General features: G+C 51.5%; 1 protein-coding gene across 4 annotated transcripts in view; it reads right to left on the bottom strand.

Annotated features, from left to right (window-relative positions):
- Positions 1-25,706, bottom strand: part of cntfr (ciliary neurotrophic factor receptor) — a 504,785-nt gene that overhangs the window by 86,630 nt on the left and 392,449 nt on the right. For all 4 annotated transcript variants that reach the window (XM_072497289.1, XM_072497290.1, XM_072497288.1 and 1 more), the window contains one exon: positions 21,494-21,660. In XM_072497289.1, the coding sequence (XP_072353390.1) occupies positions 21,494-21,660 (167 nt within the window). The remainder of the gene's footprint in view (positions 1-21,493; positions 21,661-25,706) is intronic.

The following is a 25,706-nucleotide window of genomic DNA, read 5'->3' as shown; positions in this document are numbered from 1 at the left end:
CTCGAAACGTTAGCTCCGTTCTCTCTCCACAGATGCTGCCAGACCTGCTGAGATTGTCCAGTATTTTCTATTTTTGTTTCAGATTCCAGCATCCGCAGACTTGCTTCGATGTCTTTTGGTTGGGGGGGGGGGCTTCCTGACCCGGGTTTCCTTTCTGGAGAATTGGGGGGTGGGGGAGGGTGGGGGGGGGAAAGAAGTTCCTTTATTAAGGGGGTCTCTGGGAGGCTTCGGTGGGGGAGGGGGAGGAGTCTGGTGGGCAGGTCTTGCTATCTGGGGAGGGAGCCCTCAGATGGACCTTTGGAGGTAACTCCCATAAAGAGCTACCCCCTTGGCCCACTGCGTCAGGGCCGCGTTTGTCAATAACGGTTGTAATTCTCACCCACGTGATGCAAGTGGGTCTTAATGAATCATTTGCAACCTCCCGCTGACATGGGGCGTGAACCTCGATCCCGACCCCAGTGGGGGGGCCGGAGTATCGGGCGATGATCCTGTTTTCTTAATTAGCGCCTCACTGGATACTCCGCTACTGGCAGCACAAGACGGAGAATTCCGCCCATTATAAAGAAACTTAGCAAAGATGGCTGAACCAAAAGTTGGGGCTAAGACATTTCTGGGATATAGCAAAAGAAAGTTCCTCTGCAGCTAGGTGTACAACTGGATGCCCGACATCAAAGTTATTGCAATTGCACTGCCATTCCTTTCCTTGCCTTCGTTGTTCCAAAACTCAATTCAGGTAGGACTTTTACACTCAGGAGAGCGAAGGCATTAATACCTCAGCAGTTTTGTCTTGGATGGGAATCAGACCCTATATAAGGAAAAGGCACTATAATAATCCACAGCGGCAGTTTACAATTATACGCTTAAATGCGAACAAATAAAAAAAACATTATGCACACTGCTGTAATTTACACAGCTATTTCCTTTTTTCCCCATTCTGAGCCTTTTTTGTGTCTCTGCATAATAGGGATCCTCCAAGTTTTATTGACATCAACTGCAAATGTGGCAGTGATAATGGGCTGAATTTTGTACACCAAACTGAGTTCAGGGCAGATTTTAAATTGAACCCAATCCTAATCCAAGACCAATTCGCCCATTTTTGTGTTTTACAGAGGTGGACCAAGAAGGGGGTAGCCAACCTGTTCTTGGGATTTGCACTTTACTTTTTAAAAATAAATTTAGAGTACCCAATTCAGCTTTTCCAATTAAGGGGCAATTTAGCGTGGCCAATCCACCTATCCTGCACTTCTTTTGGGTTGTGGGGCGAATCCCACGCAAACACGGGGAGAATGTGCAAACTCCACACAGACAGTGATCCGGAGCCAGGATCGAACCTGGGACCCCAGCGCCGTGATTCTGACAAATTCAACTAGACAGATCCAGCAGGAAACTGTGTACCTTTAACACCCCTTTTGGCAGATATTGTTACAACAGGATGCCATTTGGGATCATATCGGCGGCAGAAGTATTCCACAGGATCATGGAACAAATGATGGAAGGCATTGAAGGTGTTCGCGTCTATGTTGACGACATAATCATTTGGTCCACTACCCCGCAGGAGCATATCAGTCACCTTCAGCGCGTGTTCAAACGCATACGGGACCAGGGCCTACGCCTCAACAGACCCAAATGCTCCTTCGGCCAGACGGAACTCAAGTTCCTAGGGGACCACATCTCTCAGTTGGGTGTGCAGCCGGATGCGGTCAAGGTGGCTGCCATCACGGCCATGAAAAAGTCAGAGGACAAGAAGGCGGTCCTCCGATTTCTGGGCATGGTCAACTTCCGAGGGAAGTTCATCCCTAACCTCGCCTCTCATACCACAGCACTCAGGAACCTGGTCAGGAAGACGACAGACTTCCAATGGCTTCCTGCCCACGAGCTCGAATGGAGAGAACTTAAAACCAAACTTACCACGGCCTGAGTATTGGCCTTTTTTGATCCAGCGAAAGAGACAGAAGTTTCGATCGATGCCTGCCAATCTGGCATTGTGGCAGTGCTCCTGCAACGTGATGAGGCCTCATCATGGGCCCCCGTTACATATGCGTCACGTGCCATGACCCCCACGGAACAGCGCTACGCGCAGATAAAAAAGGAGTGCCTGGGCCTGTTGACCGGTGTCGTCAAATTTCATGATTATGTGTACGGCCTTCCCCAATTCACCGTCGAGACCGACCATTGCCCGCTGGTCAATATAATACAAAAAGACTTGAACGGCATGACGCCTCGCCTCCAGCGCATTCTGCTCAAACTCAGACGATACGACTTTCAGCTCGTATACACCCCGGGCAAAGACCTGATCATAGCCGACGCTCTGACCAGGGCAGTCAACACCCCGTGTGACCCAGCGGGATTCGTCTGCCAGATTGACGCCCATGTGGCCTTCGTGGCCTCCAATCTACTGGCCACGGATCAACGCCTCGTCCAGATTCGCCGCAAACTTGCGGCTGACCCCCTGCTACAGCGTGCCATGCCCCACCTAACAGACGGGTGGCTCAAGGGCCAATGCCCGCAGTTCTACAACATCAGAGACGATCTGGCGGTAGTCGATGGTGTCCTCCTGAAGCTGGATCACATTATTTTTAAAAAATATATTTTTATTCTCCTTTTTCACATTTTCTCCCGCATTTACACCCATCAACAATAAACAATAATCAGCACGATATGTCAATCCCCGTAATAACAACGATACCATCCTCCCACCAACCCCCAAACATCAGCCCGCATGTTTACATAAACAAATGACAAAAAGGAATCAGGGATTACCCAGAGTCACCCTGAATCTACACAGCACCCCCCCCCTCCCCCTCCCCCTCCCAACCCCCCCCAACTAATGGTCGATGTTATCCAGTTCTTGAAAGTGCATAATAAATAGTGCCCATGACTTGTAGAACCCTTCCGAGCTTCCCCTCAGTTCGAACTTAACCTTCTCAAGGGTCAAGTATTCCAACAGGTCCCCCCGCCACGCCAGGACACTGGGTGGAGAGGCTGCTCTCCACTCCAGTAGGTTCCGCCTTCGGGCGATCAACGAGGCGAAGGCTATGATATCTGCCTCCGCTCCCGTTTCCAACCCTGGCTGGTCCGACACCCCGAATATGGCCTCCTGGGGACCCGGGTCCAGTTTCACATGCACCACCTTGGAAATTACCCTAAACACCTCCTTCCAGTACTCCCCTAGCTTTGGACAGGACCAAAACATATGAATGTGATTAGCGGGGCCCCCCTGCAATGCTCACACACATCCTCTACTCCTTCAAAAAATCGGCTCATCCTCGCCCTCGTGAGGTGCGCTCTATATACCACCTTCAGCTGTATCAGCCCCAACCTCGCACATGAGGTGGAGGCATTCACTCTCCGGAGCACCTCACACCAGACCCCCTCCTCTATAACCTCTCCCAGCTCTTCCTCCCACTTTGCTTTGATCCCTTCCTGTGGTGCCTTATCCTCTTCCAAAATAGCTCCGTACACCGCTGACACTGTCCCTTCTCCAGTCCCCTTGTCGTCAACACCTCCTCCAGCAATGTGGAGGCCGGTTCCACTGGGAAGCTCTGTATCTCCTTCCTGGCAAAATCCCAAACCTGCATGTACCTAAACACTTCTCCCTGCTCTAGCCCATACTTCGCTTCCAGCTCCCTAAATCCTGCAAACCTTCCCCGAAGAAACAAATCTTTTAGCGCCTTAATCCCCTTCTCTTCCCATTTCCGAAAACTTCCATCCCACCTCCCTGGCTCAAATCTGTGGTTCCCCCGAATCGGCATTTCCCTTGACCCTAAACCCAACCTGAAGTGTTGGCGAAACTGCCTCCAGATTTTCAATGAACTATTATTACCGGACTCCCTGAATATTTCCCCGGAGCTATCGGGAGCGGCGCTGTTGCTAGTGCCTTCAGCCCCGACCCCCTGCACAAACTCTCCTCCATTCTGACCCACTGAGAATCAACCCCTCTGACCCAGCTCCGCACCTTCTCCACATTCGCCGCCCAGCAGTAGTACAACAGGTTCGGGAGACCCAAACCCCATGCCTGCCTTCCTCTCTGTAGCAGCACCTTTCTCACACTGGCCACCTTCCCTCCCCATATGAATGAGGTAATCCTTCCCTCAATCTCAGCGAAAAAAGACTTTGGCAGGAAAATCGGTAGGCAATTAAAAATAAACAGGAATCGTGGCAACACATTCATTTTAACCGCCTGTACCCGACCCGCCAGTGACAGAGGAAGGCCATCCCACCTTGCCAGATCGGCTTTCACTCTCCCCACCAAACTAGTGATGTTGTACCTGCGAAACCTCGCCCACTCCCGGGCAACCTGCACTCCCAGATACCTAAAATGAGTCACTGTTCTACGGAATGGCAGCCTCCCCACCCCTGCCCCCACCCCCGGCCGAGACACCACAAAATACTCACTCTTGTCTAGGTTCAGCTTGTACCCCGAGAAAGACCCAAATACCCGCAGTAGCTCCAATATTCCTCCTATCGACGCACTCGGTTCCGACACATACAGCAGCAAGTCGTCGGCATACAAGGACACCCTATGCTCTATTCCCCCCCCCGCACTATTCCTTTCCATGCTCCCGAACTTCTCAATGCGATGGCCAACGGCTCAATCACAAGTGCAAACAGCAGGGGGGATATAGGACATCCCTGTCTCGTCCCACGGTGGAGAGAAAAGTATCTTGAACTGATATTATTTGTGCGGACACTCGCATTCGGCTCCTTGTATAATAGCTTTACCCAGTTCACAAACCTTGGTCCAATCCCAAACCGCTTCAGCACTGCCATCAGGTACCCCCATTCTACCCGATCAAATGCCTTCTTGGTGTCCAATGCCACAACTACCTCTGTTTCCTTCCCTTCCGCCGGTGCAATAACAACGTTCAAAACCCTCCTAATGTTCGAAAACAGCTGACTCCCTTTCACGAACCCCATCTGATCCTCCCCTATCACCTTCGGGAGCACTCCTCCAGCCTACCCGCCAGTACCTTCGCCAACACTTTTGCGTGAGAGGAGGTCTGCGGACGTTGGAGCCTGGATAGCAGGTTTCAATGGGCCTATGAGGTGAGCAAGAGGGGGTGGAGGGATGGATGTCGGGGGATGTTTTTGTAGGGGGGGTTCTTGCGAGGGGGGGGGGGGGAAGGGGTTCGATGTTAACAATGGAAACGGGCGGGTCACGCTTATGGGGCAGGGCCCGGTGGTATGGTGATGGTGGATAAGAAAGGTGGGGGGGGGGTGAGAGACCCCCAGTAAGGATAATCACGTGGAACGTGAGAGGGCTAGGAGGTCCGGTCAAGAGGTCAAGGGTGCTTGCACATCTTAAAAGTTTGAAAGCGGATGTAGCAATGCTGCAGGAGACTCACTTGAGGGTGAAGGACCAGGTGAGACTTAAAAAGGCTGGGTTAGCTAAGTGTTTCACTCCGGATTTGATGGAAGGGCTCGAGGGTAGCGGTGTTGGTCAGCAAAAGGGTATGCTTCCAGATGGAGAAGGTGGTGGCAGATCGGGGGGTAGATATGTGATTGTGGCAGGGGAGCTGGAGGGGAGATTATTGGCGCAGTTAAGTGTATAGGGTCTCAATTGGGACGATGTGGGATTCGCGAGGAAGGTGTTTGGACACACACAAACTGATTGTGGGGGGGGGACTGGAACTTGGTGCAGGAGCCAAGGTTGGACAGATCACGGCCGCGCTCGCTGGTCCCATCAGGGGGGGGCGAAGGCGCTGGCTTGGCTAATAGTGGAAATGGGAGGGGTGGACCCTTGGAGGTTCCTGCACCCAAGGGAACGGGAGTACTCGTTTTTCTCAGCGGTCCATAAGTTATACTCGCGGATCGACTATTTTGTGGTGGGGAAGGCTTTGCTGGCTGGAGTCAAGGGGTCGGAATACTCTGCAATTGCAGTGTCAGATCATGCTCCACATTGGGTAGATATTACACTGGAGAAGGGGGCAGCGCAGAGACCGGGGTGGAAACTGGATGTGGGGCTTTTGGGGAACCAAGTGTTCTGTGAGAAAATTGAAAAGGTAAATAAGGAATATGTAGGTTCCAATTGTACTGGTGAGGTGTCGAAGGCAGTCGTCTGGGAGGCTCTAAAGGTGGTGGTGAGGGGTGAGGTAATTTTGTTTAAGGCCAGGGTGGACAAAGAGGAGAGGCTGGAGCGGCAGAGGGTAATAGATGAGATGTTGGAGCTAGATAGGAGGTATGCAGAGGATGGGGACCTGGCAAAGCTGGAAAAGAGGAAGGAAGTACAGGCGAGCTTCTACCGACTGTCCACCAGGAAGGCGGTGCGCCAACTGAGACGAGCAAGGGGTGCAGTTTATGAACATAGAGATAAGGCATGTTAGCAGGTCAGCTCCGGAGGGAGGCAGCTTTTAATAAAATAGTGTTGCACTACTTCAAGTGTTGGTGACTTGTATGTGATCCAGAACACCCAACACATCACTTGTGATAATCCGAATCATTAGGCTCCAACCCATACAAAGGTCCTGTAGGCTGGGGATTGGAGATGTTAGCCTGCATGGGTCTTGGATGCAACTAATCTGGTTCTACGGTCTGCTGTAGAGTGCTCCCTGCTCAACTTGAAACCTGGAAAACAAGCCTGGAAATTAGGTTGATTTTCAGTCAATACAGAAGACTCAACATGTGAGGAAACCCAGACTTCTGGGGTTTTCATCTAAAATTCTGCTCCCTCTGCTTACATAACTATCCTTTTAATATCCGGCTGAATCTATCAGAACAATGCCATGTGCAGTTTTGATTATGGAAAAACTACAAGTCTTGGTATGTCAAAGATGTCCTGCTACTGATGTGATGTAACTGATAAGCTACCAACACTGCATTAGGTTTGAGTGCAACATAAACACTGCAAAGGGCTGAATTTACTCCTCCTGCGCGATAGTTCCATATTTTACGTACTGCTGTGTTACACAAAATCTTCAAATTTATTGAGCACTCATTTTGAATTCTCTAAGTTACTTTGCAACAATAAGTTTCCAAGAAAATCCTCGGACTAACAACATCCTTTTTAAATTTTGACAACTAAATGGTTTCTTACTGCAACATGGTCCCAACAGTTTATGATGAAATGATGAAACATGTTGCATTCACTTTTATCATTAAATAAAATTGGAGACAAGTGGTCAGGAAGGGTGTGGAAAAAGCAGAGGACATAAGAAATAGCGGAAAAGAGAGCACATGAAGGGACAAAACATCAGTTGACCTCAGGCCAACGCTATTCCTCTGTGCCAGCTGTGGAAGACATTGCCATTGGCGAATCGGCCTTCACAGCCACAACAGACAATGTTTAATACAAACACACTCCTTGGGCGTCATTCTCCGGCCCCCCAGCGGGTCGGAGAATGGCTGTTGGCCGCCGTGAATCCCGCCCCCGCCGGTTGCCGAAGTCTCCGAAGAGAGAAAGGTCGGCGGGGCGTTAATGGCGCCGCTGACGTCGGAGAATGGCACGGGTCTGCGCAAGGCAGCCGATTTTGGGCCTGCCGATATTCTCCCGTCCGGATGGGCCGAAGTCCCGTCGACGTGGTGACCGGTCACGTCGACGTAAATCAAACCTCCTTTTAATCGGCGTCAACCTGTGCTCCAGGTTCACGCCGACCAGCGTGGAGGTGAGTGACGGCCTGGGGGGTTGGCCGCTGGGCAGGCGATGGCGTGGCCGCAGTCTGAATGTGTGGGGAGAGGTGTGTCTAGGGTTGTGTGTATGTGTGTGCGGCGGGGGGGTGGTTAGAGTGGGCTGGGCTCCGGGGGAGTGCCGGGAGGGGGGCCAGTGCCGGGGAGGAGGATGGGGGGTCCGTGCCGGGGAGAGGGATGGGGGGGGTCCGTGCCGGGGAGGGGGATGGGTCCGTGCCAGGGGGGATGGGGGGCACGTGCCGGGGAGGGGGATGGGAGGGGGGGGTCCGTGCCGGGTAGGGGGATGGGGGGGGGTCCGTGCCGGGGAGGAGGATGGGGGGGTCCGTGCCGGGGAGGGGGATGGGGGGTCCGTGCCGGGGAGGGGGCTTGGGGGGGCCCGTGCTGAGGAGGGGGATCCGTGCCGGGGAGGGGGATGGGGGGGTCCGTGCCGGGGAGGGTGATGGGGGGCCCGTGCCGGGGAGGGGGATGGGGGGCCCATGCCGGGGAGGAGGATGGGGGGTCCGTGCCGGGGAGGGGGATGGGTCCGTGCCGGGGAGGGGGATGGGTGGGGGGGGTCCGTGCCGGGGAGGAGGATGGGGGGGTCCGTGCCGGGGAGGGGGATGGGGGGCCCGTGCCGGAGAGGGAGATGGGGGGGCCGTGCCAGGGAGGAGGATGGGGGGTCCGTGCCAGGGAGGGGGATGGGGGGGTGTCCGTGCCGGGGAGGGGGATGGGGGGGGGGGTCCGTACCGGGGAGGAGGATGGGGGGGTCCGTGCCGGGGAGGGGGATGGGGGTCCGTGCCGGGGAGGGGGATGGGGGGGGCCCGTGCTGGGGAGGGGGATCCGTGCCGGGGAGGGGGATGGGGGGCCCGTGCCAGGGAGGGGGATGGGGGTCCGTGCCTCGGAGGGGGATGCGAGGGCAAGTGAGTTGGTCCACCTGGCCAGGTGCCAGCCTCCAACAGTTGGACCCATGCGGTCCATGCCACCTGGCTGGGGGAAAGAGGGGATATGGGCAATGATGACATGTCGACGTTCCCACCATCCCCCTCCCCCCCCCCCCCCCCCGCCCCAACCAGGCCGTCATGTTTTCCGATCATCCAGCGATGTTGGCCGCCGTGGCGGCAGCCGATAATGTCTATGTTGCCCTGGATGAGGAGGAGGGGCAGGAGCGTGCCAGAGAGGCGGCGCAGACTGTCGCAGAGAGGCAGGCGGCAGCCGCCCAGGCTGGAGGGACACCTGACCGACAGGACGAGGAGGGGGAGGAGGACGTCGCGGCCCCACGGCAACGGAGGCACCCGAGGGCGCCCCGTGTGTACAGGCCCCGGCAGTCATACCAGGACCTCACAGACCAGGAATGCAGGAGGAGACTCCGGATGAGGCGGGAAACCGTGGCACACATCTGCCACCTGCTGGCACACCTGTCACCGCGTGTCACTGGCGGGGGACACCCTCTCCCCGTGTCCGTCAAGGTTACGGTGGCCCTGAACTTTTATGCAACGGGGTCATTCCAGGCGCTGAGTGGGGACCTGTCCGGCATATCGCAGACATCGGTGCATCCGGGCAGTGACAGCTGCCCTATATGCCATGGGGCACCGCTACATCCGCTTCCCTGTGGACCGGGCCAGCCAAGATGCCCGGGCTGTGGGCTTCTCTGCCGTGGCCGGGTTCCCCATGGTCCAGGGCGCGATTGATGGGATGCACGTCGCCGTGCGGCCACCTGCAGATAACAGGGCCGTGTTCACCAATAGGAAGGGGACCTATTCGATGAACATATAGGTGGTCTGCGACCACCGCATGATGATCCTGCACGTCTGCGCCCGTTACCCTGGCAGTGTACACGACTCATATGTGTTGTCGCGGTCATCCATCCCCGGCATGTACGAGGGACGCCATCCCCGGCTGAGGGGCTGGTTGCTGGGCGACAGGGGCTACCCATTGCGATCGTGGCTGATGACGCCTATACGGAGGCCACGCAATGAGGCGCAGAACCGCTACAATGATGCCCTTGTAGCGACAAGGGGAGTGATAGAGAGGTGCTTTGGCGTGCTGAAGATGCGTTTCAGATGCCTGGACCTCTCTGGGTGCGCCCTCCAGTATCGGTCAGATAGGGTCGGCCGCATCATTGTGGTGTGCTGTGTCCTGCACAACATAGCCCAACAGAGGGGCGATGTGCCGCAGGCAGAGGAGGGCGGAGTGGAGGAGCAGCAGGAAGAGGCGCAGTCCTCCCCAGATGAGGGGGATGGGAGTAATGGTCAGGGCAGACGGGCTAGACACAGGCGGGTGGCTGTCCACCGTTACCGGCTGGCCCAGCGGGCACGGAACAGGCTGATAGCCGCCCCCTACACTGACTAGATGGGCGTGGGAATCGGGTAGTATGGCCACAGACCGCACACCATGGCAACAGCCGACCACCCACACCCCCCACCCACCCACCCACCCAGCACCCTCACCCCCCTCCCCAACCCCACTCACCCCACCCGCATGCACACCACCCCCCCAATTGCCGATCCACCTGCGGCTCACACAGTTGCGGGTGGACGCGTGTCTATCGCAGGCCATGGAGGATGATGACAACCCACCCTGCGATGAGCTCCTGGCTCCACATAGTTGGACTATGTCTGACCCATGGCCACAGTACCACCATCCACCCGGACCATCCCTGCATGCGGCTGTGACACTGCAGCGCACGGTCCCGTCCTCTGCCCGGGGGGATGTTGATGGCGGCCCAGGGGGAAGGGGGCACACTCACCTGGGGCTGAGGTAAGACCACCCCTCACACACACACTTGCGCTCAACGTACATGACACCCCCGCACGCTTTGGACAGAGCACAAAGGCAGCTTCTGTAGGTGTAACATTGACTTTAATAACCAAAGGAGTTCATGCACGTGCCCGAGCCCCTAAAACTCATCTGTGCCCTGCACCCATGCCAACTTACTCAGTGTCTAATTGTTTGGCCTTACGGGCCCTTTGACTACGTCTACGTGGTTCCCCAGATGGTACAGCAGAACTGGAGGTGGACTCCTGTGATTCCTGCCCTCTGACACGGGATCCCTTTGGCGGCCGTTTCCTGGGGCGTCCTGGCCTAGATGGGCCAGGCTGCGGCCCGGGCGACTGGGATGGCGAGCTGCCAGCCTGTCCTGCCCGTTACCCACCCGATGCACCTGGGACGGAAGGGGGGGGGGAGTCCGCGGTGTCCCGGGACCTCCCCTACAGGGGGACCCGGGACGGACCACACCACCTCCTCCTCCCTCGGGGTGCCCGATGGCCCCCAGGCCTCTACATGGGTGGGGGATGCGAACGGACTGGCCATCCGACGCCCCCCCGACATCTGGCGCTGCCAGTCCTGGAGGCCCGTGCTTGTTTCGACAGGGGTCTGCAAGTTTGCAGCCATGGAGCCCGGGGGGTTGGCAAACCCTGCCTGTGACTGTGTGACGCCGGCTCGCACATGGCCACTGGCACCGATGCCCTCAGCGATGGCCTGCTGAGACTGGGCCATGGACTGCTGAGACTGGGCTATGGCCTGCAGAGACTGGGCTATGGCCTGCTGAGACTGGGCTATGGCCTGCTGAGACTGGACTATGGCCTGCTGAGACTGGGCTATGGCCTGCTGAGACTGGGCCATGGCCTGCTGAGACTGGGCTATGGCCTGCTGAGACTGGGCCATGGCCTGCTGAGACTGGGCCATGGTGTTGAGCGCCTCTGTCATCTGGCGCTGGCACTGGCTCATGGCCTCCTGTGAGAGGGCAGCCATGTCCTGGGCCACAGACGCCGCCTGCACGGAAAGCCCCAGGCCTCGCAAACCGTTCCCATGTCTGACACCGTCGCACCCATTGCCTCCACCGCGGACGCCACCCGTGCGGTGTCGGCCTGTGTGGCACGTATGACCGGCACCACTCCCAGCTCCTGGACGCGGGTGGACTCCTCCACCTGCGACTGCAGCCGCCGCAAGCCGGCCGTCACCCTCTTCGCTCGTCTCCGGGTCGGTGGTTGCATCAGATCTATGTGTGGGTGTGGTAACTCCAGGAACCCGGGATCCATCTGGGCGGCAGATGTTCGCTTGGGCTGGGCTGCCCTCCGACCGCCCGGCCCCTCTGCTGCTCCTACCTCCACCTGCTGTACCGGGACGGCTGTGTTGTGCGCACCAGTGAGTGTACCCGACGCCTCATCACTAAAGTGCCCAACCGAGGTGAGTGTTTCTGCGATGGTGGAGGGTGTTGGTGACAGCAGTGGCGTTGTGTCGTGCTCTTCGTCCCACTCTGAGTCCATGGCACTTTGGGGTGGGGGTTCGTCTCCACCCATCCACTCTGTGTCACTGTCCGGTATTTCGTCTTCCTGGGTAGTGCTGTCCCGGGTAGGGTGTCCCAGGTCGGGGTGTCCCGGGTAGGGATGTCCTGGGTAGGGGTGTCCTCGCTTGGCTGGGTGGCACACGCCTGCGTCGTCGCACCCGCACGTGATGGGGGCGTCGTCTCCCTGTTGCTCCAGGTCTCTCCGTCTCCCGTGGTCTCCAAGGGACATCCTGCGGGCGTCGCATGCCGGAGGGTCCGGGTCTCTCCGTCTCCCGTGGTGTGCGAGGGGCATCCTGCGGGCGTCGCATTCCGGAGGGTCCGGGTCTCTCCGTCTCCCGTGGCCTCCGAGGGGCATCCTGCGGGCGGTCTGCATCCGCGGGGATGGGTGCCTCGACGTTTGCTCCTGCGATACACAATGAAGCATGCATGGTTAGACACGCAGGCAGTGATCAGGTGGTATGGGGAGGGGGATATAGGGGAGGGGGGATATGGGGAGGGGGATATGGGGGAGGGGGGATATGGGGGAGGGGGGATATGGGGGAGGGGGGATACGGGGAGGGGGGATATGGGGGAGGGGGGATATGGGGGAGGGGGGATATGGGGGATGGGGATATGGATATCGGGCGGGGGGGGGAGGGGCGGGGGGGGGCTCACCCTGCCTGCTCTGACGAGGTCGTTCACCTTCTTGTGGCACTGGGTGCCTGTCCGTGGTGTCAGGGCCGCAGCGGTGACGGCCTCTGCCACCTCCCTCCACAGACGCCGGCTGTGGCGTGGGGCAACTCTGCGGCCATGCTCGGGATACAGGGCGTCCCTCCTCTGATCCACTGCGTCCAGGAGCGCCTCCACATCCCGTGACTGGAACCTCGGGACTGAGCGGCGGCCGGCCATCCAGTCGGGTGTTCCGGTCGGGTGTTCCGGTCGGGTGGGGGGGAGCAGCGCGTCGTTATGAGCCGTCACGCCGTGTGGCGTGTATGACGCTGCACGGCGTGAACCACGTGAGCAAGCGCAGATCCCGTCACGTCGCTGCTAGCCCATTTCGGGCCGGAGACTTCGCGACGATTTTTGCGGCGTGACGCAAGTTGGATTTGCGCCGTTTTTTGCGCCGATCGGCGGACTTTGCGCCGATAACGGAGAATTTCGCCCCAGGGGTGCATTCTATCATCTCCCAAGACAGAAGGATGCTTAACTAACTAACCATTAAATGTATATTGAATCCCTCCTGTAAAGTGATCTCTGGCAGTGCATGATGCCATAAATTGGACAGATAAGATGGAGGTCATGGCTAAGATTTAGCATGGGACGAGTGAAATTGTCAGCTAAGAGCCGTAGTGGTAACATGAAACGAAAAACATTTATAGTATATCTTCAGGATTTTAATATCTTGAATACTATAGTCTTACAAGGGCACCGTGAACTTTGTTAATGTTGTCAAGCTCTTATTGCCCTCTTTCAAAAACTGACAGTCGGATCATGCACTTTAACTGCCTGAATAAGATAGTTTTATAAGATTTTGAGACTTAATAAATTAGATTAAAAATGTTTCATAAAAAGCTTAGGATACATTAGCATAGTGGTCATGTTAGAAAATTAGTAATCCAAACAACGGGAAGATGAGCTTAAAGCCAGTTAATTAAATCAATACGGAATTTAGGCTCGTACCCAAAACGGTGATCATGAAATTTCCAAAGGGAAGGAAATTTGCCATCTTTGCCTGGTCTGGTCTCTTTGTGACTTCAGGATCACAGCAATGAGTTTGACGTTTAACTACTCTTTGAAATGGCCTAGCCAACCAATCAGTTACACAGCGCTAGGTAATAACTGCTTGGCATGTCCGAGGAATGATTTAAAAGAGAAACAGATTCTGGGGGTGATTCCCGAGACAACGACAGCCATTTTGGGTGGGAAAATTGGTGAGAATCTCGCCGACTGTTCCGGCACAATTCCCGTCGCAATCCAACCACACTTGAGTCATTTTCTTTGAGCTTTGGAGTTTTTTTTTAAAACTTTGGGAGATTCTCACTGATTTCTCCCACACTTATGGCTCAATTAAACCAACAAGGAACAAAGTCCCGTAGCAAGTGATCTCAGTGCCGGGAAACACATGGCTTTACAACACAACTCTGGTTGTATAAGGGGCCTCCATGGGGAATACGTGGCTGAGGCCACCCATATCCCCATTTTGTACACTGGGGAGCTCCGCTTGCAGGAACACCCTAGTGTAGCGCGCGATGGCGTCCCGATCTCCGGCCCCTGAAGTAATCCTTGACCTCCCCGCCCCCCCACCCCCAGCCTGAACGCACAATGGGAGGGCTCCTGTCCCCCCCGCGCCCCCCCAAAATACCCACGCAGGGCACCCCTGGCCCGATCGCACGTGCAGAAAATGCCAACTGGGTTCCTTGGCAGTGCCAACCTGGAAGGGAACTTACAGGTCGTGGTGTTCCCATGTGTCTACGGCCCTTGACATTCTCAATGCGAATGGTCATGGGTGTGAAATGTGCTGTCTGAGGAGCCTTGGTGAGTTCCTGCAATGCATTTTGTAGATGGTACACAGGGCTGCTACTCTACATTAATGGGGGAGGGAGTAGATTATTGTGGATGGGGTGCTAATCAAGCGGCTGCTTTTCCTTGGATGGTGTTAAACTTCTTGAGTGTTGTTGGGACTGCGCTCATCAAGGCAAAGGGCCAGTGTTCCATTACACTCCTGAATTGTACTTTGTAATTCTAGATTGTCCCACAAGAGGAAACATCCTTTCCTAATCTACCCTGTCAAGACCCCTCAGGATCATATATGTTCAATCAAGTCGCCTCTAACTCTTCTGAACTCCAGTGGATACAAGCCTAGCCTGTCAAATATTTACTCAGAAGGCAACCTGCCCATTCCAAATATTAGACCAATAAATGTTCTCGGAGCTGGTTCCAATGCATTTACACCCATCTTGAAACCATCTTCTGTCAGAAGTGCTGAGGAGATAATCCATTTTAGCCTCCTCCTATGGCCCCAGAATCATAGGTGCAAGTATTCATCAAATTTTATTCACTCCATGTGATATCAAAAAATGACTGAGTAACCTGCATACATCAATGCCTATGGACCCTGACAACATCCCAGATGTAGTACTGATGACCTGTAGCACATAGTAAGAGCTGTTCATATTGTGATATTGCACTCTCTTCTATACTATCTGTTGGAGGTGTGACTAAAATGCTTAAATGTGGCTTTTCACAGTTGAGTCCAGGTGAGCTTTTCCCAAAACAGTGCAACACAGCTGTGTTCCAGCAGTAGCTGTGCCATTCGCCAAGCTGTTCCAGTACTGCTACAGCAACAAAGTGAAGCATTTGTTCAGTTATGTCCCATTCACAAAAAGCAGGACAAATACAATCTGGAAAATGACTGCTCCATCAATATACTCTTAATCATGAGCAAAGTGATGGAAGGAGTGGTTGAAGGGGCTATCAAGGAGCACCTACTCAGCAACAACTTGCTCAGTTTGAGTTTTGCCAAGAGCTTTGGATCTCATTACAGACTTGGAGCTGAATTCCAGATACGAGGTGCCCTTGACACCAACACAGCATTTGACTGATTCAGACATTAAGGAGCTACAGTTGGAGTCCTATCTAGCACAAAACAAGATGGCTGTGGGTATTTGAGGCAATGGCATTGCTACTGGACTAGTAATCCCAGGTAATAATCTGGGGACCCGGGTTCAAATACCATCACAGCTGGTGAAATTTGAATTCAATAAATATTTGGAATAAAAAGTTCTAATGAAGACCTGAAACCATTGTCGATTGTTGCAAAAACCCATCTGGTTCACGAATGTCCTTTAGGGAAGGAAATCAGTCATCCTTATCCAGTCTGGCCTGCATATGACTCCCGACCCACAGCAATGTGGTTGACTCTTAACTGCTGAGCAACACAGTTCAAGGGCAATTAGGGATGGGCAACAAATGCTGACCCAGTCAGTGATGCCCACATCCCATGAACAAATTTAAAAATCTCGGTCCCAGAACAACACAGCCGAAGTTCCTTAGGGTAGTGTCCCAGGCCCAACCACTTTCAGGTATTTCATTAATGACCCTCCCTTCATCACAAGGTCAGAAGTGGGATGTTGGCTGATGATTGCGCAGTGTTCAGTTCCATTCAGAATTCCTCCAAAATTGGGCGAATAAGTGGAAAGTAATCTCTGTGCCACACAAGTGCCTGGCAATGATCATCTCCAATATGAGAGAGTCCAACCACTTCTTCTTGGCTTTCAATGGCATTTCCATTGCTGAATCCCCACCATCAACATACCGGGAGGCTCACCATTGATAAGACCAGCTATATAAATACTGTGGCTACAAGAACAGGTCAGAGGCTGGGAAGTATGCAGTGAGTAACACAACTCCTGATTCACTGAAACCATCTGCAAGGCACAAGTCAGGACTATAATGGAATTCTCCCTCCTCGAGTGAAGCTTAATAACACTCATGAAGCTTGACACCATCCAGGAGAAAGCAACCCTCACTCATCACCTTAACTATTCGCTGTTTCCACCAGCAGCACAATTGCTGCAGTGTGCACCATTTACAAGATACACTGCAGCAGCTCACCAAGTTTTAGTTGACAGCATCTTCCAAATGTTTACTACTGTGTTTGACTGTATAAAGATGGCGAATATCAATTGAAGAATGACTTGTGCCACAATAAGTAGCCAAACTGTGATAAGTTAGGATGTGCATGATTGTAATATGTAAGCTTTGGCACGGTAGCACAGTGGTTAGCATTTTTGCTTCACAGCACCAGGGACCCGGGTTCGATTCCCGCTTGGGTCACTGTCTGTGCGGAGTCTGCACATTCTTCCTATGTCTGCGTGGGTTTCTTCCGGGAGCTCTGGTTTCCTCCCACAAGTCCCGAAAGACGTGCTTGTTAGGTGAACTGGACATTCTGAATTCTCCCTCAGTGTACCCGAACAGGCGCCAGAATGTGGTGACTAGGTGATTTTCACAGTAACTTCAGTGCAGTGTTAATAAGTGAGCCTACTTGTGACAATAATAAAGATTATTATTAAATAAATTCTTATAAAATGTGTACAGATTGGTTCCCGTTTTATCTTTCACCAACAAGATTTCTGAAGTATAATATGCAACAGAGGACTGCTCCAGAGAGCATGGCTGTTGAAAACAACAAAAACATTTTTGTTGAAAGAACAGAAAGAATGCTACCATCCTCATGGCCATTGTGAAAAATGGCAGAAAGCAAGTATAATTTGTTGAGATATTATTACCCTCCAATGTTCTGGAATGATATGACCAGTGAAAGAACGAGGTGGATAGGTAGACATCCACCAAAGTGGAAACAAGGTATGACCTTTGTGTTGTCGCTTTTTGCAAGAAGTATAATCAGAAGTGAAGTAGTTTGTAAACTGGATAACCATCAGTTAGATTGTAGTGGAGGTTTGGACATTCTAAACAGAGTTGCTCAATGAAATCTACAAGAAAGGCGATTGTTAAATATCCTGGTCAGACTTTAGTACATTTCAGAAAACAAATAGTCATTCCATGGATGAATATACAGAGTTTAACAGATGAAATCCTCGTTTTGATAATCATTAAAAAAAATTTTGACTACATATTCATTGGAGCATGGACCCATCAATATAAAAATGCAGGTTGATATTTTATTATTTTTTTAAGAGAGAAGTATCTCTGAAAATGTCTGATGAGGCAGCAGATTCAAAAGGTAAATGATGGAAACTAATCAATGCCTTGGTGTTTTTTCTGGTGGGATCTGTTTTGCTCAAAATATATTGGGCTGGATTCTCTGCCGTCGGGATTCTCCGTTTTGCCGGCAGCCCGGCGGTTTCCCGATGGCGTGGGGCTGCCCCACAATGGCAAACCCCATTGACCAGCTGGCGAAATGAAACATCCTGTCGACGTGCTGAACCAGAAATCTGGCGTAGCGGGATGGAGAATCCAGCCCAGGATGTAATGCGCATCCCACAATGATTTATTGGCAACATCAAGGAAACACTCAGGCATCTTCATGATGCATGTTGGTGATTTCTGATGGAATGATATTGGGGAATTTGAAAAATATGTCATTAATAGGAGGGCAGAATTTATAATCGAGAGTCAGTCTTTTGGGGATTTTAAATATATTGGTTTGGATATGATAGAGACACATTGACCGGGATCTTTCAAAAGTGGCAATGAACATTGGATTTCTGTTGCATCTAGAAATTTTCCCTACCTGATGCTGTTCACCGGGGTCTCCCGAACCGGGCTTTCCCAGAAATGTGGAGCGCAGCATCCCTTTGAGAACTCCATCGCATCATAGTAGGGACAGGGAAAGACAAAACATTCCCTAATTTTACAGCTCTCTGGCAAGTTCAAATGTTCCGTCTGAAATTGGTGAATGGATGAGTGAAAGACTAGGTAGGTGAACAAGTAGGTGGGCGAGGTGGTTAAATGGGCAATGGAAAGGTGGGTGAGGTTTGTACATGGGTAATGGAAAGGTGGGTGAGGTAGGTAAATGATTAGAGGGAAGGTGGGTGAGGTGTGATTCAAGACACTCAGAGATCAGCAATCTCTCACCATTTAGTTCACTGGGCTGGTTTAGCTCACTGGGCTAAATCGCTGGCTTTTAAAGCAGACCAAGGCAGGCCAGCAGCACGGTTCAATTCCCGTCCCAGCCTCCCCGAACAGGCACCGGAATGTGGCGACTAGGGGCTTTTCACAGTAACTTCATTGAAGCCTACTTGTGACAACATGCGATTTTCATTTCATTTCATTTTGATATCTTTTTTATTCTTTCTGCCAGAATTTGCCAGATCTTGGGCCGCTCGTTTAATCTATCTATATATTTTTGTTGCCTCATTATGTTCACTTCACAACTTACTTTCCTACCTACTTTTGTATCATTAGCAAATCTCTTCATTCTAGTAATTTATATAAATTGTAAACAATTGGAGTCATAGAATCATAGAATTTACAGTGCGGAAGGAGGCCATTCGGCTGATCAAATCCTCACCGATCCTCTGAAAGAGCATCCACATGCCTCCACACTATCCCCGTAACTCAGTAACCCGACCTAACCTTTTGGACACTAAAGGGCAATTTAGCATGGCCAATCCTCCTAACCTGCACATCTTTGGACTGGGGGAGGAAACCAGAGCATCCGGAGGAAACCCATGCAGACACGGGGAGAAAGTGCAAACTCCACACAGTCACCCAAGGCCGGAATTGAACCCGGGACCCTGGAGCTGTGAGGCAGCAGGGCTAACCACTGTGCCACCGTGCAGTCCCAGCACTGATCTCTGTGGCACACCACTCATTAGATCATGCCAATCTGAAAAAGACTAATTTATGCCAACTCACTGCTTTTATTGTTAATAACATCCATACTGAGCTTAGGATCAATAAAGGAAAGACTAGGCTGAAACCCTGTCCAGGTATGTGAAACAGCACGGTATATTCTAGTGCCCTAAAGCAAGCACAGGGTAAAGAATCATTCATTTGATTTTTGACGAGGGTGCCCCATGGTTGGCCTGGAGACAGGTTTACCGTGTTGAGATCGCAAAGCTGAAGGACCAAGCACAGGGCTTCCAGCTTGAAAGGACCAGTGGGCGGTAACGGAAGATTAGTAAGAGAGAGGGTGCTTAAAGATGGAGGTGACCTCTCTCAACTTTTTAAATCTTATATTTTTTTTAATAAAATGGGTTTGCAGATGTAGCATAAAGGCTTAATAATAAATATGTAAATATTCTACATAATCAATGATGTAAAATCACATGACATGTACGCTGAGAGATAGTTCTATGTGAAGCCTTGTTCTACATCTTGTAATGTACATAGTTAGTGGAATCTTCAAATTGGCCCCAAATTCAGAATTTTTACAACATTAATTTGAAATAGACACGCTTGCCATCTCACGCCAAGAGATGATCATTTGGAATTTAATTTGCACCAGAATATTTTGAATGTCACATTATAAGCAGTTGAAAGCAGTATGGCTGGTATTTTCGGGCAAGGTGGAAAATTAAGAGAAGCAGCCAGATGGCCATTGACTTTGGACAGAAACCATGTCAAAATGGATGTCAACCTAGCTTGTTGGTAAATCAAACCAGAACATGATTTCTAATTCACGAGAACCTTTGAGGAACTCCAATACAAAAGGAACAACAGTCAATATCTCAGTTCACAATCACTTAAATCAACCGATATGATAACTATTGGATAATTCCATTGTTTTAGTGAGAAATGTGACCATATCATACGACAATCAATGAGAGATGTGAATTCCAGAAGACCAATATGCTATTCTCAAAGACGTGGTAAGTATATCAAGAGTATAATTCAGGCAACTGCGTTCTGCAATTAATGAGCATAATGCATAATCATAGAATCACTGCAATGCAGAAGGAGGCCATTCAGCCCATCAAATCTGCACCGACTCAATGAAAGAGCATCATACCCAAGCCCACTCCCCCACATTCCCCATAACTCCACCTAACCTGTACATCTTTTCACACAAAGGGGCAATTTAGCGTAGCAAATCCACCTAACTTGCACATCTTTGGACTGTGGGAGCGCCTGGAAGAAACTCACTCAGACACGTGGAGAACGTGCAAACTCCACACAGACAGTCACCCAAGGCTGGAATTGAATCTGGGTCTCTGGCGCTGTGAGGCAGCAGTGCTTATTACTGTGCCATCGTGCACCAGCAAAATTCGCAGCCTGCTTAACAAAATAAAACACAGATTTCTGCAGGTTAGAAGCTATTCCAAAGGACCATGTCTCTGGGTTCCAATAGATAGGAAACAATAGTACTTTCGGATTTCCTCTTCAGCCTTTCAAGTGCTTATGTTTTTATACTCCTGCAGTTCAAGTGCATTTAACATTCTTTCAAATACAGACAGGGGTGTTGGGATAATCAGGCTTTAGGACAAATGCTTTCGATCCAAAAAGTAGAGGGGCTGTCCTCCCCCGACATTAGGCAGAGGGCTGCACATGCAAGCATGGGGAGATGCTCATTTCATCCTTTTAATTCAAATTCTTTTATTGCCTACTCCGTGAATTCGCGATTGAATTAAGAACCCACAACACTGCAACTAACAGTGGGGCAGGATTCTCCAGTTCCCCCACCCGCGTATTCCTCGGCCACGGGCTGTTCGATGGTGGTAGGATTCTATCCTCCTGCTGCTTGTCAATAGGATTTCCCATTGAAACCACCCCATGCCGCCAGGAAACCCGCAAGCAGGGGTGCACTGCCAGTGGGAATAGTGAATCCTGATGACTGGAAAATTGTTTACAATTGCACCAAAGTACTTTAGTACTGTCAATTGCTTAGTTCCGATTGTTGCATAGCAGCATATGGGTGTCATTTACTGCTCTTTAGCTTGGTAATAGTGGCTTCATTAATTTGACGAAAGACTCGTGGAAAGGCACTTCCATTGGTTGACCACGATATAATTGAGTAGGGAACCAGTTTTATCATTGTAATCCACTGGAGGCAGCCAATACATGGACACATTTTTTCCTGTTTTGCAAACCAATCTAGTGTGGAAAAAGTGCCTTAACATTAACTCTAAAGCGACAATCAGCTTCTCAGTTGCAAAACATTACCTATGGAATTTTCGTTAAATGACATGGTTGAAGAGTTGGATCCCAGTGCATTCTTTGCTGTTACAGTCACTATGTACTTGTTTGTAGAAAACATTTCCAGAAATCTTATGTTGCACCTGTTCTTGTGGTTGGGATCCTTAATGGTCTCAATTTCCTTCTCTCCATGCCTGCAAAAAACAGTTGCAAAGTTGTCAACAAAGAATAATGATTTTCTCAGAGGAGAAATTTGAAATCATTTCAGTATATCGGGGTTTAATTTTAATTGTGCAATATTGATATGTTGCATTAAAACATGTTTGTTCGCATAGTAGAACAAATTTTCACCATAGTAAACATAATCTATTCTTCAAATATTAGAAAAAGTGATGGAAATGCAACACTTGGTGGCTCTGTAAGTGTTCTGCTTAGTGTGGTATTAAAACTTTCAATCCAATAAAGTTCCAGGTCCAAGTAGGGGAAACTAGAGCAGTAGAATTGGCCTCAACATTAAGCACAGAAACTGGATTATGTATTCAACTCCTGCAGGGGGATTTGAACCTTTTGATAAAAGTAGCTGTGCTATTAAGTGAGCCAAAGTGATCATATCATTTAATTTTCCAGCACTTTGAACTTAACCTCAAGTGATTCTTCTGTATTGTTCAGTGCTTCTAAGCACGCAACAGGAAGGCAGTTACAAATAGAAGTTTGGTCACAATTCATATGATAAGCAAGTGAATATCAGCATTTTGATATTTATTTATGCATGATGGCATTTTAATGAAGGCCCATTGTTGAATTAGGTACAATCCACATCATTTACACATGACTAGAAATGTCATTATACCTTTGAATCTCATCATGGACTGACAGCTATATTTGCTTTTGTAAATACCATTTGGATTTTCTTTGTCTTGGGGCTAGATGGAAGATGTAGACAGATTTTGCGAATGGGGCAGTGTCTCGGAGGGAGACACTTGCTTGACAACTCTATACCCAGGTGTAAATATACTTTGGACTGCCTTTTTTGCCTCGCCGGTTCTTTGTGTAATACTGTACTTCAGGTTATGTTGAGATAATCTTGAGGAACTTCATGGGCAATTACAAATTTCCACACATTGGAGTTAAAATATGATTGTGAGTCTATGTTGAGTACAATTCATAGTGGTAATAAAATGATGCACTACTCTTTTATCTTTGTGAAAGTGAAAGTCGCCACAGTCCCAGATGACCATAGGCTGCTTTCCCTTTTGAGAAAGAGAGCTGGCTGGTGGTAATTTAACCTGAGGGCCACCACACCTCAGGTGACGGACAAAGATGAGAAGGCATGGTTACCTTCATGGTCACATCAGTCGGTACGGGAATTGAACCTGCGCGGTTGGCATCGCTCTGTGTCACAAACCAACGTCGAGCTAACTATGCTAACTCTTTAATAATTAAGTAGCAAATGTGCTCAAAATTTTGTAAAAGTAGTGAAAGTTTCTATTATCTCTTTCCATCGCTTTATCTGTTACTTTGGTTAGCTCAGTTGGCTGAACGGCTCGTTCATGATGCGGAGCAATGCCAACAACGGTGGTTCAATTCCTGTACCGGCTGAGGTTATCCATCAGCCCTGTCTTCTCAATCTTGCCCCTTGCCTCAGGTGTGGTGACCCTCAGACCTTACCACTGTAGTGATATTCAGATATCAACATGATCAATGTATGTAAATGTAGTACAGTCATTTCAACACTAGGGGCGTCATTCTCCGACCCCCCCGCCGGGTTGGAGAATGGCCGTTGGCCGCCGTGAATCCCGCCCCCGCCGAAGTCTCATGTACCGGATATTCGGCGGGGGCGGGAATCGGGCCGCGCCGGTTGGCGGGCCCCCCCCGCTCAATTCTCCGGCCCGGATGGGCCGAAGTCCCGCCAAGAAATTGCCTGTCCCGCCGGCGTAAATTAAAGTAGGTATTTACCGGCGGGACAAGGCGGTGTGGGCGGGCTCCGGGGTCCTGGGGGGGCGCGGGGCGATCTGGCCCCGGGGGGTGCCCCCACGGTGGCCTGGCCCGCGATCGGGGCCCACCGATCCGCGGGCGGGCCTGTGCCGTGTGGGCACTCTTTCCCTTCCGCCTCCGCCACGCCCTCCACCATGGCGGAGGCAGAAGTGACTCTCCCCACTGCGCATGCGCGGGAAACTGTCAGTGGCCCCTGACGCTCCCACGCATGCGCCGCCCCGAATGTCATTTCGACGCCAGCTGGCGGGGCAACAAACGCCGTTTCCGCCAGCTGGCGGGGCGGAAATCCCTCCGGCGTCGGCCTAGTCCCTCAATGTTGGGGCTCGGCCCCCAAAGATGCGGTTCATTCCACACCTTTGGGCCGGCGCGATGCCCGTCTGATTGGCGCCGTTTTGGGCGCCAGTCGGCGGACATCGCGCCATTGGGGGAGAATTTTGCCCTAGATGTCTCAATCAGATATTATAAGAACCAGGGGCGTCATTCTCCGACCCCCCAGCGGGTCGGAGAATGGCCGTTGGCCGCCGTGAATCCCGCCCCCGCCGGTTGCCGAAGTCTCCGGTACCGGAGATTGGGCGGGGGCGGGAATCGGGCCGCGCCGGTTGGCGGGCCCCCTCCCCGTTCAATTCTCCGGCCCGCCGAGAAATTGCCTGTCCCGCCGGCATAAATTAAAGTAGGTATTTACCGGCGGGACAAGACGGCGTGGGCGGGCTCCGGGGTCCTGGGGCGGGCGCGGGGCGGTCTGACCCCGGGGGGTGCCCCCACGGTGGCCTGGCCCGCGATCGGGGCCCACCGATCCGCGGGCGGGCCTGTGCCGTGGGGGCACTCTTTCCCTTCCGCCTCCGCCATGGTCTCCACCATGGCGGAGGCGGAAGAGACTCCCTCCACTGCGTATGCGCGCGAAACTTTCAGCGGCCACTGACGCTCCCGCGCATGCGCCGACATGTCATTTCCGCGCCAGCTGGCGGGGCAACAAACGCCGTTTCCGCCAGCTGGCGTGGCGGAAATCCCTCCGGCATCGGCCTAGCCCCTCAATGTCGGGGCTCGGCCCCCAAAGGTGCGGAGCATTCCGCACCTTTGGGGCGGCGCGATGCCCGTCTGATTGGCGCCGTTTTGGGCGCCAGTCGGCGGACATCGCGCCGTTGGGGGAGAATTTCGCCCCAGATTCTCGCTCTTTTTAGTTAGTTAGAGAGTGTGATCCAGAACAGCGAACAAGCAAGACATAGAATAGCTAGAGTGAGAAAAGTTAGAACTAGTTTGTTATAATAGTGTATAGTTATATTGGTATCTGAATTGTACTTTATTTCTTTATTGTTTGTTTAGTATTGAGTAAAAGGACTCACAGTTTATTATTTTATTACTCATTAAATAGTTCATCTTTCAACAAGAAGACTATTGGTCATTTTATCATCCTGGTGAATTCAAGAGTAATATATATATTTTCGATAAGTCACTATTTAAAATATAACAACCACCAGTCAGCCCTCTCCCAAAAGGAGAGTGAGTCCAGAGTACATATCACGTAACGCATACAGCACATGGAGAAGAGCTAGTCTGGTTCAGTCTAGATAGAGAAATCACAGCTAGGTTAGCAGTGTGTCGAACTCACATAGAACTGTACAAACTGTATGACAAGTTCAATAAATCAAGTTGAATTAAACTCAAGGTCTGGAGTCTACTTGAGTTACAGCTGCATCCAGTTGCAGCCCGTGTCATCTCAACGTGCTTAACACGACATGGTACCAGTAGTCTGCTTTATCTAGGTGGTTTACCTCAATCTGTTCCGCGATGACCAGCAAAGACATCCCGGCATCATGGAGAAGATCCAGCCTCCTCAACTGCTGCAGACCTCCGGCAATCTCAGTGCCAACTGGCAGACCTTCAAGGAAAGGTTTCTGCTATACATTGAAGCCTCAGACCTCGAGGGTGCGCCTGATAGCAGGAAGATCGCGCTCCTCCTATCAACTGCGGGGAATCAAGCCATCCAAATCTTTAACTCGTTCAACTTCGCCGACGGCCAGGACAAGACGAAGTTTCAGACCATCCTGGACAAGTTTGACAGTCATTGTGAAGTGGACACCAATGAAATCTTTGAGCGCTATATTTTTAAGCAACGCCTACAAGGCAAAGATGAATCTTTCAACTCCTTTCTAACTAATCTCCGTCTACTAGCGCTATCCTGCAACTTTGGTGACATTGCTGACTCCATGATCAGGGATCAGATTGTTTTTGGCATTCACTCCGATCA

Source organism: Scyliorhinus torazame, chromosome 3 (assembly GCF_047496885.1).
Source record: "Scyliorhinus torazame isolate Kashiwa2021f chromosome 3, sScyTor2.1, whole genome shotgun sequence".
Lineage (NCBI taxonomy): Eukaryota > Metazoa > Chordata > Chondrichthyes > Carcharhiniformes > Scyliorhinidae > Scyliorhinus > Scyliorhinus torazame.
This window is presented reverse-complemented; position numbering and strand designations above follow the sequence as displayed.